This window comes from Monodon monoceros, unplaced genomic scaffold, assembly GCF_005190385.1.
Source record: "Monodon monoceros isolate NGI ecotype Baffin Bay Population unplaced genomic scaffold, NGI_Narwhal_1 Super_Scaffold_12, whole genome shotgun sequence".
NCBI classification, from domain to species: Eukaryota; Metazoa; Chordata; class Mammalia; order Artiodactyla; family Monodontidae; genus Monodon; species Monodon monoceros.
The window spans coordinates 152,729,118-152,743,478 of NW_021703768.1; the positions used below are offsets into that span (position 1 = coordinate 152,729,118).

The window sequence follows — 14,361 nt, forward strand, 5'->3', positions numbered from 1 at the left end:
AAAATTAATTTTACCTTTTCTAGTCACTTTTTTTAAGGTGGCTGTTAGAAAATGTAAATTACACATGTGGGTTGAGTTATATTTGTATTGGACAGCAGGGAAGAGCCAGAGTGTTGGGAACTGAAGGATGACCAGGCGTGGAGTGAGGGAGGAGAGGGTGTTGTGGAAGTTCTCAGAATGTTTTAAGCAAAGGAGTGTCATGAAGGTTTCCACACAGGGGTAAGGGCAACCATATGGCCTCTCTAGGCTGATTTGTATTAGTTTCAATATGAGAGTAGGATTTTCCAAAATGGTTCCAAAATCCCAGGGTTCAATTCTAACTTTCCTCCTTCTCCCAGCACTCTCACATACCTCACAAATCCTTACCAATGTGAGATTGTTTACTTAGCATGCTTTGGTGCTTTTTATTAATTTAAATCATTTCTGCCCTAGGATTTGAAACCTAGCAACATTGTAGTAAAGTCAGACTGTACCCTTAAGATCCTTGACTTTGGCCTGGCTCGCACAGCATGCACCAACTTTATGATGACCCCCTACGTGGTAACGCGGTATTATCGGGCACCTGAAGTCATCCTGGGCATGGGCTACAAAGAGAACGGTGAGTACAGACAGAACTGGAAGAGGCCGAGATGTGTAAAAATAGTGCTGTTCGTCATCACTAGTTTTTTTCTCTTTCCTGTGAACTGTATGAAGTATAATGTGGAGGCTGTGTTATACATAGGTTATCATAGTTCACAGATGAGAAATAATTAATTTTATATTTCCACTGGCTAAAATTATCCACTTTAAAAATTCACTTTTAAAGTTAATATTTTTGAACGTTTATCAAAGTATAACATACTTACAGAAACGTATGCAAATCCCGAGTGTGCAGCTCAATGGGAGCACACCCACATAACGAGCAGCACCCAAGGCCTCCCCAGCCCCGCTCTGGGTCTCAATCCCCAAAGGAAGCCATTATCCTGATTTCCAGCAACAGAGACTGATTTTGCTTATTTTTGAACTTGATATAAATGGAATAATACAACATGTGCTTTTTGTGTGTAAAATTGGTATTTTTTTCACAGCAAAACTTATTCAAGCAATATCAGAGCTCTTTGAAGCTTAACTTTTGAAAAATTTGTCAAAAAGAACTAAATCACATTCACGTGTTAAAAAAAAGAATCTGAAAGTTTGCCTAAGTCATCTGAAATGAGTTATGCTTCAAGTTTATTCAGATATTTTATAACCTGTGCTCCCATTCTGAGAGACACAGCTCTGTGGGCTTCCAGTCCTCTGTGGACATGAGAGAAAATTAGGTCCCCTGTTAGCTTCTCTCACCCCACCCCCAGCAGCAGGGGCAATAAATAGCCCTCTGCCTGGTCACCTGAGGCCTGTTATTCAGCTGGGCCCCCACAGAAGATGGTGAACAGCCAGAAGCTGGGGCACCTCTGGCCCTCACCTGGAGCCCAGACAAGCCTGTCCCTGTGAGGCCCTGCTGACTTGACAGTTTAAAAAAGGATCATTCTGGAGGCGTGGTGTTCATATTTTACAAAAGTCCTGCTGACAAGCTGGGTTTGTCTTTGTTTGGGAGGGGGTTTGAGAAAGGACATGTGTTGGAGAGTCTCTGGCTGGTTTTAATCACCTGGTGTTTGGTAGTGGACATCTGGTCTGTCGGGTGCATCATGGCAGAAATGGTCCTCCATAAAGTCCTGTTCCCAGGAAGAGACTGTATCCTTCACAGGGAGAGACCCAGCACTAACCACGAAGGCTGGGGGCAGGGGTGGGCATGTGCCTGGAAACAGCTTTGTGGGGACAGGCACTTCTTGTTTCTGGGACTTTGTTTCTGAAGCTGTAAAGTATTGGACTCTTTGGCACTAAAAGCCCAGATTGCTGCAAACCGAAGGCCAAGATAGAGGTCAGCAATATTTCATACTGTGTAAAAAAGTTCACCCATTACTAGCAATTTATTTTCCTTGTTTGTGTGTTTAGTACACTGTTAGAATCCTTTTCCTCACCTTTGTTTTGTTCATGGCACTTCATAATTTTGTCATTTCACTTTATTTTCAGTTGATATCTGGTCAGTGGGTTGCATCATGGGAGAGCTGGTGAAAGGTTGTGTGATATTCCAAGGCACTGATCGTATCCTTCCCGGGGGACCTTCCCGGCCATGTTTTCCATAAATACCAAGGGCAGCAGGAGGTCAAAAGGAAAATGTTGTAATTCTAGACTGTATTCTAAGGGGGTCTTGATTATGTTTGTTAAATTAGTGTCACACACCAAATGGTTCAATTTTATGTTTCTTTTTTGCTTGACTACCTGTAACAATTTTATTGAGGCATAGAATTAAGTTAAACCAATTTATATTAGTTCTTAATTTTATTAAAAATAGCTTATAAGAAATGTATTTACTCTTTGACAAATGTATTCTGATATTTAAATGAAAATTCTGTTTAGTTAATTCAGTTAATTTAGCTATCTAGAAAGTTGTTGTCTAAATTTAATAGGCCAATAATTTGTAATTTGTTTAATATACTATTTCATTAGTTACCAGGATGAATTAAAATATTTTCCTCCAAAGTAAGAACTGAAGCACACTACATAAAGACCTAAATGAAAAAGATTAAAGTAAAAAGTTTGTGAGAAACAATATTTGCTACATTTTTTTGTTTTGTTACTCTTCTGACATTTTGTAGAAAATTTTAGAAGATCCACTTAGGTTATTTTGTGACACAGTGGGGAAGTTTAACAGACATTTAAATAAATATAAAATGCAAAAGATTAACTTATACTGTGGTCAGCAAATCATATTAATGACATATAGCATAAAGGAGAGTAGATATATGATAGTTTCAATAGCTTTCTTTTCTCATATTCCTCATATTCTTCCATCTTCAATATTTTTTGCTCTAACATGGTTCTTCACGTATACCCTTTTTCATTTGTGTTCTAACCACCTAAAATTTTCATTAGTCTTTTGATTTTGTTTTTTGTTATGAAAGTGGTCTCTGCTGGCAGATTGATGGTTATCTTTAAAAGAACTTAAGTTATATAGTCATGTTTTATATGTATTTTATTAAAGTAATTTTAGTTTTTTATAATTTTATGAGGTTGGTTTATTTGTAATATAAATTCTTCACAACACAGACCTGGAATGAAAAGATTTTATTCCTATCATTTTATTTACCTTCCTTGACATTTTTCACATCACAGATTTTATGTGAAGTTAAATACAGCATTTTATTTTGTTCTAATAAATTTTCTAGCAATTTTCCATAGCCTTACCTTAGATTCAGTTGTTTCAATATGTAAAAAAGGAGATCTTTAATTTGCAAATAAATTCATTTAAAAAGGGAAAAGTTGATGTATTCTAAAGATTGGTTGATTGATTGATTGATTGATGGCCATGCCACAAGTCTTGTGGGATCTTAGTTCCCCCACCAGGGATTGAACCTGGACCCACAGCAGTGAAAGCACAGAGTCCTAACCACCAGACTGCCAGGGAATGCCCTAAAGATACATAATTAGAAGTATCTACTTAACATTCAGTTTGTCTCAATTTTTAATTCATTTTGTGACTTTCCTTTCTTTAATTAATTAAAGGTTTTCTTCAGAAAGTACAGAAATGAAAAGTGTAGGAACTCTTTGGTACACTATTAAGTAATTTAAAATTCTTAATTTACATATTAACATCTTGCAATGTCAGTAATAATAATTTTATGTATAACGTCACCTACTGTCATTCTCAGAACATACAGAGATTACATCATTTTCCAAAGACAATTTTGCTAACTTTTTCCAACATTAGATAGAAAAAGTTTCCAGAAACCAGATTGCAGTTCTCAGAGATTTGTTTTAGATTCGTAACCTGAGGTAGAAAAGGAACTCCTGTCCCCACATGGCCTAAGAGAAAGAGAAAGCTTTAGGCAGGCACCTCCCAGAGAGCAAGGGACCCTGGAGGCCAGGAAGCAGGTTACTGAGGGAGGCTCACTGACACTGTCAAAAAGGTGAGGACTGAGAATTGAGGGATGGTCACCTGCAACTTTGATGGGCGCAGTTTTCATGAAGTGATGGGGGAAAAGTCTGATGAGAGGATGTTTAAGAGAGAATATGAGAGGCTGGGAGTTAGAGATACAAGTATACACAACTCTGTTTTGCTGCAAATGGGAATGGTAGCTAAGCTACGATGTTCAGCCAAAGGAGAGTGGCTGTTGCTTTAAGATGGGAGAAAAAAAATTGTTTGATTGGTGATGGAATCCTCCAGTGGATGGTGTACCAGCAAGAAGAAAGACATTACAGGAAGCGAGAGGGCCTCCTCCTTTGTTCTTTAAAGAACATGTGTCTGTTCCCTAGATTCTTTCACAGTGATGTCATTTTATTTTTCTAAGACATACCTCAATTAGTCACTTTTTAAAGATGCTGTTTATTTGATTCCTCTGGCTTGCGTTCTCTTGTATAATTTTTATGGTTTTATCAATAGAATCCCTTTCCACATTCATCTTGCCAGTTATCTCAAGCCCCAAGTGAAAGAGGCAAAGCTGGTATTGTCTGCATTTTACAAATAGGAAGGTGAGACCCAAGGGAGATTGACTGCCTGACACCTAGTGAATGTCTAATACACAATGGAGTCTGAAACCCAGGTCATATACTTTGAAAGGAAATGAAACACACTCCTTTGTATTGCAGTGATGGTCCGGGTCAGTGCCAAGTAAAACAGAATGACCTCTCAAAGCTGTCACTGCTCAATGTAAGCACAGCTACAGTGGGAAAGGACATGGTGAGAGCTCAGAAAGTCTAGAGCCTTGGCTCCTGCCCACCCCCTCATGCACCCCATCCCTCCAGACCTGCCTCGCAGGGGTGGCTCCCAGCTGTAAATTGAGCAATCAGATAGGTCTCTCTACTTTAGGGAGCTTTAGATCTAACATAGTTTTATTATGAGAACTGATTTCAATTTGCCTATATAATTACTACCTAATTTCATGTTTAAGCCTTTCAGTCATAGGTGTTCTTCAGTTACAAGATAACTTTATTTTGATCTAGAATGGGAAGGCATATAGACTTCATCGTGTTGATTTAATAAACTGTGATCAGAGTTTATAAAGATGCAGAGTTTTTTTTAAATAGTCTTAACTTGGAGCCCAAACCTTTTTCGAATATTATTTCAGAATGCTTCTGCTGACCCAGTGAGGTGGCCTGGTTAATTACTTGTTGATAAGTATAAATATAATTTTTCTTTGAATGATGCTACTTTATGTAATATGAATATAAGGCATTTCAGTTGTATTTTCCTCAAGAGACTCCTTAGATATTGATCAGTGGAATAAAGTTATTGAGCAGCTAGGAACACCATCTGCAGATTTCATGAAGAAACTTCAGCCAACTGTGAGGAATTACGTAGAAAACAGACCAAAGTATCCTGGAATCAAATTTGAAGAACTCTTTCCAGATTGGATATTCCCATCAGAATCTGAACGAGACAAAATTAAAAGTAAGATATCATTTTTTCTTATACTGGGTGAAGCTTTCACTTTATGTTTGCAGTCTAAAACCTGTGAACATTGAGAGACAAAATAGTTGAAACCCTCAAAGTCATTTACAGGTAGAATGAAGGCATTTCAGAAAGCTTAAAGACCTAGAAGTTTTGTCCTCAATAAAGTGACGTAACTGAAGGCTGTGGTCAAAATATTTACATCAGTATGAAAGACTCTTATGTTAATTACAGCAAATGGAATTCAGACAGTTTTCAGGTATAAAGAATACTTGAATAAAGATTCTAGCCCAGTTGAACAGTCAGAAATTTTAAAAGGCTCCTTCTCCCCTTCTCCTGTGCCTGTCACTAAGTGTTTTAAGGGAAAGAATAGATTTGTTTCTCTCTACATCAAGATAAACTGTGCCTCATTCAGAAAAGCCCCATCTCTTCTTTGCCTATACTAGTGAATTTTAATTGCTAAAACCTAGGTGAGCCTTATATTTAACCAAGTTATCGAAGTTGTTGGATTTTTTTCTAACTACTAATCTCTAGATTTTAAAAAAAGTGTATGTTGCCAACATTGTATACAGGTAGGCAAAGCAGAGGTATCTGTGAAGTGTTCTATACTGTGCAAATATGAAATCATTGTGTGGCTTAGTCTGTTCTAATTTCACTTCGATGTGGCATCAAGAAAAAACACTTGCCTCTGCTTCATGCCTGCATTCTTGGCAGTGACACCCTTAGCTTAGCTCCTGCACCCTCCCTGGACGTGGCTTCTCAGCCTTGTGCCCTGTCCTTCTCCCTTCCAAATTCAGAAGCTGAAAGCACATTTGAAAGCCTGGTTTGTAGTGGAAGTGGCTGCTTGACTTACTGTTAAAGAAAAAGACTCTAATAATCTTGAAGCTATCAACAGTTTCTCAAAGTTAATATATTTTTGTTCTGTCTCTGCTATCACATTTAGTTCTTTATTGTGTGATTTTCAGGTTAACGGTATTACTTTATTAATCTAATATTTGTTTTTACCCTAGCAAGTCAAGCCAGAGACTTACTATCAAAAATGTTAGTGATAGATCCCGACAAGCGAATCTCTGTAGATGAAGCTTTGCGTCACCCTTATATCACTGTTTGGTATGACCCTGCTGAAGCAGAAGCGGTAAGCATCTATTTTGAAAAGACTTATGTGTAAAGGCAGGGCATACATTTCCTTGGACCTTCTGTCTGTTAGTCTGGAATGGGTACATAAAGTCCTAGATTTAAAAGGACTCCTGATTACAACGAGGCCATGTAACATGGCTCACAACCCCTTTTGGGACTCTTGTTAGTGGGGCTCTGCTCAGAGTACCTCAGGAGTGAACATGCTTATGCTGTGGTGATATAATTATCTTCATTTATGCAGATGCTGATGTGTGATCATAATATCACCTTTTTTAGGCATCCATTTGTGTACCTGGCACTGTGCCTTGGGCTTTGCTTTACATCATCTTGTTTAGGCACCCAGTCAGGCTAAGAAACTTCCTGAAAATCACAAGTTTGTTCATCCTTCCCCAGAGGTACCTGCTAGGGGGGTTCCACTTCTGAGTTTGGTGCTCATGTGCATTTTTCTGTAGCAGCATTGGTATGGATGGTCTTTAGCTGGAAGTGAAATAACCACATAGTGGCATGCTCATTATTATGTCTTGGCCTATGCATTTAACCACCATTTTAAACATTGTTTTATATGAAAAGAATTTGATTTTAAGCAAATTTTTGAAGCAGTCCATTTATGAATTGGGGGTTGAGTTTGGGAGTTCTAACAGGAAGAAATATAAACCTGAAATGTGTTTTGCAGCTTCTGTATTTCATAGCACAGTACCTTGTCCAGGGTGGATCTCTAAGAAGCAGCCTGTGATTACTAATTTTATAATTACATTTGGGCAGATGTCTTTAGAGTGTGATTATTAAGAGGACTATAATGCTCTATTTTTTTGGTTAACTTTTCCTCAATTATTTTGATTCTGAAACTGATGGAAATCATACTTATAAAGAAATCTTTAATAAGCCACGTATTTAATGAAACTACATCCATATTATAAATATTTTAGAAGTCTTACAAAGTGATCCTTTTTCTTCATGCCTCATTATTTTTTTAACTATTGACTTTAGCTGTAATTTAACTTTTAGCCACCACCTCAAATTTATGATGCCCAGTTGGAAGAAAGAGAACATGCAATTGAAGAATGGAAAGGTAAAGACGGAACTTATTTTGATTGTTACTTATGACATTTCTTGCAATGGGGCAAGATTTTTAAAAAAGTGTATGTTGCCAACATTGTATACAGGTAGGCAAAGCAGAGGTATCTGTGAAGTGTTCTATACTGTGCAAATATGAAATCATTGTGTGGCTTAGTCTGTTCTAATTTCACTTCAATGTGGCATCAAGAAAAAACACTTGCCTCTGCTTCATGCCTGCACTTTTTGACAATAGCCTTTCTAAGAGAGAGTTGAGAAACCCTGAAGCCCATTTATCCTCTCTCTTCCTATTTCCCAGTAGAAAAAGAACTTGAAGATAACAGAATTAGAGAGGAACGTGTATGAATTGCATATTATTTGCTTCAAAAGAGAAAAATAAAGGCTTTTTCATGCAATCTTACATTATCAAATCTTGGTTTGTAAACTAAACTCAGTGATTGTATCACACTTACCTTGACAACATGTTGCAAATTGTTGAGTAACCCCAATTCACAGGTCTCTGTAAAGCAGCCGTGGGAGACCCCACTGGGGTCATGTGAACTTCTGCTGTATTTGTAAGCCATGTAGTTATATATGTGTTTTAAAATAAGAGTTTGGGGAAAATTGCAGATCAAAAATATGCAGATAGTTATTATTACCACTAAGATTAACCAAACAACCCACAGCAAACTAAACCAGTAAAAAAGAGGCTGAACTAAAAATTTTTCATTAAAAAGCAGAATCAGTAGTAATTGAGAACTATGGTCAGCGCAAGTCAAACATGGTGATGTGTCCTTCCCAAGAGCCCCTCCCCGGGATATAGGGATACTAACAACCTGCATGTGCGCACACCCATAGGCCTCACTAACTGCTTGCAATATGCTAATTTTATTTCATGAATAGCAAAATTTTAGGAAGCTGCTTAGTTAATAGGTAATTAGTTTTTCTTACAAATGAAAATTGAGGAAAACTGAGATTGAAGCCAAGAAAAAACTTAGGTAATTAGATTAATTTCTGACCAATCTGGAGGGGTTATATTTGGAGAACCACAGTAAAGATGGAGGAAAACATGTGCAAAAAGATGTGAGCGTATCCAGTACTTAAACTGTTCTGTTAGAGCCACTTTGCTAGTACTTTCCCTCCCTCTCTCCCCACCTCTCTCCCTCTGTGTGTCTCTCTCATTCTCTCTCCCTCACCCCCACTTTGTAAAACCCTCATCATGAATCCAGAGCAACCATACATTTTTGGCTGTCTTTTTTTTTTTTTTGGCTGTGTTGGGTCTTGATTGCGTGCAGGCTTTCTCTAGTTGCGGCGAGTGGGGGCTACTCTTTGTTGCAGCGCACAGGCGGTGGCTTCTCTTGTGGAGCACGGGCTCTAAACGTCCAAGCTTCTGTAGTTGTGGCACGCAGGCTCAGTAGTTGTGGCTTGCGGGCTCTAGAGCACAGGCTCAGTAGTTGTGGCACATGGGCTTAGCTGCTCTGCAGCATGTGGTATCCCGGACCAGGGATCAAACCCATGTCCCCTGCATTGGCAGGCAGATTGTTAACTATTGCGCCACCAGGGAAGTCCCTGGCTGTCTCAATAGCTGGGTTGAAGAGATATAATGGATCAAATTATATTTTGGTCTAGGTAAACTATATTACTTAATTGTCTATCACAATTAAAAATAGCACATCACAGTGCCCTTGGAGTGGTTCCAATTGATTTGGAAGCAGTATTTTGAGATGCAAAGAAACTGATGAATCATTTTAACTTGCATTTCTATTTGAAGAGCTAATTTACAAAGAAGTAATGGATTGGGAAGAAAGAAGCAAGAATGGTGTTGTGAAAGATCAACCTTCAGGTTAGTGATTGCTTTAATAGTTTGACTGCATAATATTTTTCTTTCCCTATTCATTTTTTATAAGTGGCAACAGTGTGTTAAGTGCCAGCTTGACCAGCATTGGATTTGAAAACTCCTTATGTGAAATAGTCTTCTCCTTTTCGGTTTGTCCTGGTGGTGGCAGCTAACATTTTACTGTTGTGCCAGGCAGCGAACCAACTATATTATGAACATTCTTGTTTCATCCTTGTAACAGCTGCTGATAAGGAAATCGAATTTAAAGCCTTTTCAATGTGCATGACCCTCTTTGTACTGGCCCCAACCAGTTAAAAATGAAAATTAATTTGAATCTAGATAAAATGGAATTGGGTTTTCTTTTGAGAAAATTGTTCATCTAATTCTCTCATCTTTCTACGTGTTTTACTTAGTGGTAGAAGTCTGACTAACAATTAGGTAATTGTATGAGTATTAAAGACATAGTATCTATGGTGTCCTGTAGGGTTCTACTTAAACAAAACTCTTTAGTTATATTTATTTTCTCACTCCACTCCCACTGGAAAGTGCATGCACACACACACACGTAAGTACATGTTGGACTGCTTCTTATTCTTGAATTTTATATTCAGCATGACAAATGTGTCAAGTGTCTAGAGATTATATAACTTCAATACGAATTTAGGTGCTCGTTGTTAACTCAGCGCAAATTTAAGACTTACCTCTGAGAACCTGGATGTTTTGTTTTTGTTCAAACCAGACTAAAATATAGATAGTAGGAAATAGGATAGTTTCATTTGCCTTAACATGTCAGCTTTGGGGATTTAGAAAGCAAAAATAAAATAAACAAGAGTCCACTAATTTTTTTTCCTTTTTTAATTTGCATGTAATCCTTCTTTTAGAAGGTATTTTTATTGCAAAAGAATTTTTCAAAGGTTGATGCTTTTTTCCTTGGACTAAGTGTTTATGATTATAATTGAAATGTCTGATGACACTTGAATCCTACTTGGGCTTAAGCCTTTTGTGATACTGATAGTTTTAGGATAAATTCAGCAATTTTCTTTTAATATCTTTTTAAAACCAGCAGGTATTTTTAAAGAAGTTAATAACATGATTATACATGAGTACATATATGATGTTTAGCCACTGGGAAGAAAGAGAATATTGCAGGGAAAGATGGAGGAATAATTGGGATTTTGAGCCTAAAGAAAGACTCCAGGAAAAGTTCAAAATGTATAGTCAAGTAACTTCTTGTTTATACCAATAGTATAGGAAACTACAAAAGGACAGAGCTGAGAAATGACCTAAAGTCTCGTTGCCTGGATTTGCAGCAATGTCGTGCCTCAGATTTTATTATATTTGGTTTTCTTAGCACAGATGCAGCAGTAAGTAGCAACGCCACTCCTTCTCAGTCGTCATCTATCAATGACATTTCATCCATGTCCACTGAGCAGACGCTGGCCTCAGACACAGACAGCAGTCTGGATGCCTCAACAGGACCCCTTGAAGGTTGTCGATGATAAGTTAGAAATAGCAAGCTTGTCATCAGTGAAGGAACTCTCGCTTCCATGGGCCTGAAATACTTGGGAGTTGATGGAACCAAATAGAAAAACTCCATGTTCTGCATGTAAGAAACACGATGCCTTGCCCCTACTCAGTCGTACTAGGCTTGCCTTGCTTAGATTATAAAATGAAGCAGATTATGTCTAAAGAAAAAAAGTGCAAACCACACTTTTAGAGATTTTGTTCAAGGTCATTTCAGGTGAGCAATTAGAATAGATGAATTTTTTCTTAAGTTGTACAGTAATAGTGACAGTTTCTCATCCTCAGTAACCGTTGGGACTTATATGCATGTGACCACAAATGCTTGCTCAGACTTGCCCTCTAGCACTTTGGAAATCAGTATTTATAAAGCCAAATAATCTTCAAGGTAGTGCTGCTTCTAGAATTGTCTCTTAATCCTCTTAAGTAATTTGGTGTCTGTCCAGAAAAATAGATTTATGTGTATTAATTGGCCACCATCATATTATCATATCTTGCCTTCTTTTAGGGTATGAGTTATTTTCTTTCGTATTTCAGAAGGAATATAATTAAATCTATAAATTTAAAATGTAACTTTTCTTAAATTTGTCATGTTTGGGGCTGAGAATTACCACTGCTAAGACCAGGACACTTTGTTTTCTCTAAATTGTCTTAGTCTGGGTGACTGTACATTCAGCTTTACTGCATGATAAAATTTTAAGTTTTGTGCTGCTTAAAACATATATACCTTTAAAATCCTATCTTCCCTATCTCTTTTTTCTTGGTCTTCTGGACTTATTAATTTAAAATGCTACCTAGAACTTCACCTTCTTTATTAGCCACCTAATACCTATGTCAATAATATGATGGCAAATAGATTCTTGAACCCATCACCTGCTGTTAGAGTAGAATTTTATGAAGTGATCACTAAAGATGATTGCAGTCACTTACTAAGTGCTTGCTTTGCTTGAGCCTGGACTGGGTCCTTTCTTACCTTCTGTCACTCAAGGTGAGATACGTGATTTCACAAGGCAGAGTTTCCCTCTTCCAACACAGCATTCTTACTCAACTTTCTTTCTTCTCTGAAAGAAACCACATAAATCCCCCTTTGGTCTGTTTTAGGAAGCAGACTGATTCAGAATGCCTGTTTATGGTTTGTTTTCCACTTTGTGGAGGCATTTCCTTTTCCTAAGGGAAATCCATGAATGTTCTGGAAAAACTTCTGAGGGATATGGAGGAAATATCCTAAAGGGTAGTAATTAACTATTGAACATTTTCTGATTTTAAACTGCTCACCTGAAATTGATACTTTCAGACTGATATGGAAATCATTCAAAGTTCAGTAAAATGCTGAGTATTGAAGTGTCATTGCAGAAATGGAGTTACGATGGTCACATACGGCTACCTGTGCTCATAATGCTTTTCCCTTGAGCTTATTCTGTTACAAATTCATATCTTGTGTTTAGTTATTTTGGAAGCTATTGAATCAACATTGTTCACATTCTATAGAATGTGTTCTGAGGAGGAACTTTGATAAGAAAGTTTATTATAAATATTATCTAAAATATATGATTATCTCTACACCAGTTGTATCTTATTGGTCTTATCACTGGAAACTGGAACCCTTGATGAACAAAATTAATATTGAAGTAATAAATAGTTTTATATTGTGAGGTTTAGACACATTCAACTATAAGATGGAAATACTAACTTGAATTGAGGCAGAAACACCTATTACATGGCTTAGGATTATTTTGGTTTTGGAGGCCTGATGGTATTGTGAAGCAAGTTATCACTACACATATATAAACATCTTAAAATGGCCTCCTCTCTAATACACATTCTTTAAAAAGACTTTACTAAATCTATCTTTAAAGAGAAAAACAAAGGTGAGAGTTTTAAAAATACATTATCTGTCCTAGGCTTATGTATATGCAGCACAGGGATGCTGAGGGCGCATCAGGGTTTCGCTGGGTGATTGTACATTCAGCCAGGCACCATTTGTAAGTGGAGCTAGGTGCCGCACAGATTGGCTTTCTGCTCACTCATTCCTCTGTGTGTTCACGGATGGAGTCCGTGATGGTGTGGACGGGTTTCCTGCCAAGACCACCTTCCATCAGAGATCAGTGAGTGCACCTAGGACAGGCCACAGGGCTGCAGACAGCCGAGCTCCATAGAAATACCTCACCCCACTTCAGGGTCCTCCCTCCTGAGCTGAGATGTGCCAGGGCCCTGGTGCAGTGCAGATGGTTTCAAACTGCTCTCCATAGATAAATGCTGATGTTGGATAAAGAACTGAAAAATTTGCTCAATTTTTCATCTTTTCTATTTTATTTTTGTAATTTATATTGTACACAACCCTGAAGTAACTATTTTGGACACATATTTTTATAAACCAGGTAATTTATTATTAGCCTGGAATTTGGACTAGGTTCGTTTTGTTTGTTGACTTAGTTTTTTGTTAAAAAGGAAGTGACTGCCTCCCCTATGTCAGGTCTTGATTTCAAGTACAGGTACCAGAGAGCAGACAGAGTCTGTCAGAGTAGGAGAGCATTCTCGAAACACATCCTGCTCAGTGTTGATCAGCTGTGGAAACAGGAGATGGAAACAGGGCTCTGTGTTTATCTCTGCACCCTGAAACTCAGAGCCGCAGTGCTGAAAGGAGAAAACCCTTGGCAGGGCCCCTTACTGACACCCAGAGTCCATAGTTGAAACACTGAATGGGATACTGGTTTAATCCAGATTTGATGCTGTGTAAGTCATGGTAATGATGTATGATGAATTTGTCTGGTTGATTTCTAATGTAACTCCTCTGGTGTTTCACACTGGTAGTAAACACAGGTGTGACCTTTCAGATTGCATATCTCAAAAGTAACATTGCCTAATGTTTTATAATAAAATATATTATGTGTGTTTTGATTGGTGAAAATAATACAAATACATTTTAAAAGAGAAGTGTATAGCATGTCCAATTTTTGTGGTGTGTTTTTAAGTGACAGTTGACTGTGTATTTCTACATCACCATCTCTGATTACAGATTTAACATGAACACAGGTAGATATTGGAGTGTCATCATTTCAATCAATATTAGCAAATGTTTTTAAATTGAAAAGCAAAACATTTCTGTTAGATCTCTTACTGAAAATATTCTGCAGATTCCTGAATCTGAGTTTTCAAAAACATGCAGTGCAAAATCGAGTATTCGGAGTAATTGTTTTCTCACAAGGTGTGGCCAGAAGAATCCACCAATCCGTCAGTCTTTCCTTGTATTACTTCAAATCGTTAATGGTGCTTGTGTGCTTGTGGGTTTTTTTTTTTTTTACATCTTTATTGGAGTATAATTGCTTTACAATGGTGTGTTAGTTTC

General features: G+C 37.5%; 1 protein-coding gene across 3 annotated transcripts in view; it reads left to right on the top strand.

The window, feature by feature from the left end:
• Window positions 1–14,053, top strand: part of MAPK9 (mitogen-activated protein kinase 9) — a 61,184-nt gene extending 47,131 nt beyond the window's left edge. For 2 of the 3 annotated variants that reach the window (XM_029217878.1, XM_029217877.1), the window contains 7 exons: window positions 433–598; window positions 2,050–2,121; window positions 5,285–5,467; window positions 6,478–6,602; window positions 7,610–7,673; window positions 9,429–9,500; window positions 10,851–11,594. In XM_029217878.1, the coding sequence (XP_029073711.1) occupies window positions 433–598; window positions 2,050–2,121; window positions 5,285–5,467; window positions 6,478–6,602; window positions 7,610–7,673; window positions 9,429–9,500; window positions 10,851–10,993 (825 nt within the window). In that variant the 3' untranslated portion in view covers window positions 10,994–11,594. Of the gene's footprint in view, window positions 1–432; window positions 599–2,049; window positions 2,122–5,284; window positions 5,468–6,477; window positions 6,603–7,609; window positions 7,674–9,428; window positions 9,501–10,845 lie in introns of all 3 variants that reach the window. The other variant, XM_029217879.1, reaches the window with a different exon arrangement.
• The last annotated feature ends 308 nt before the right edge of the window (window positions 14,054–14,361 follow it).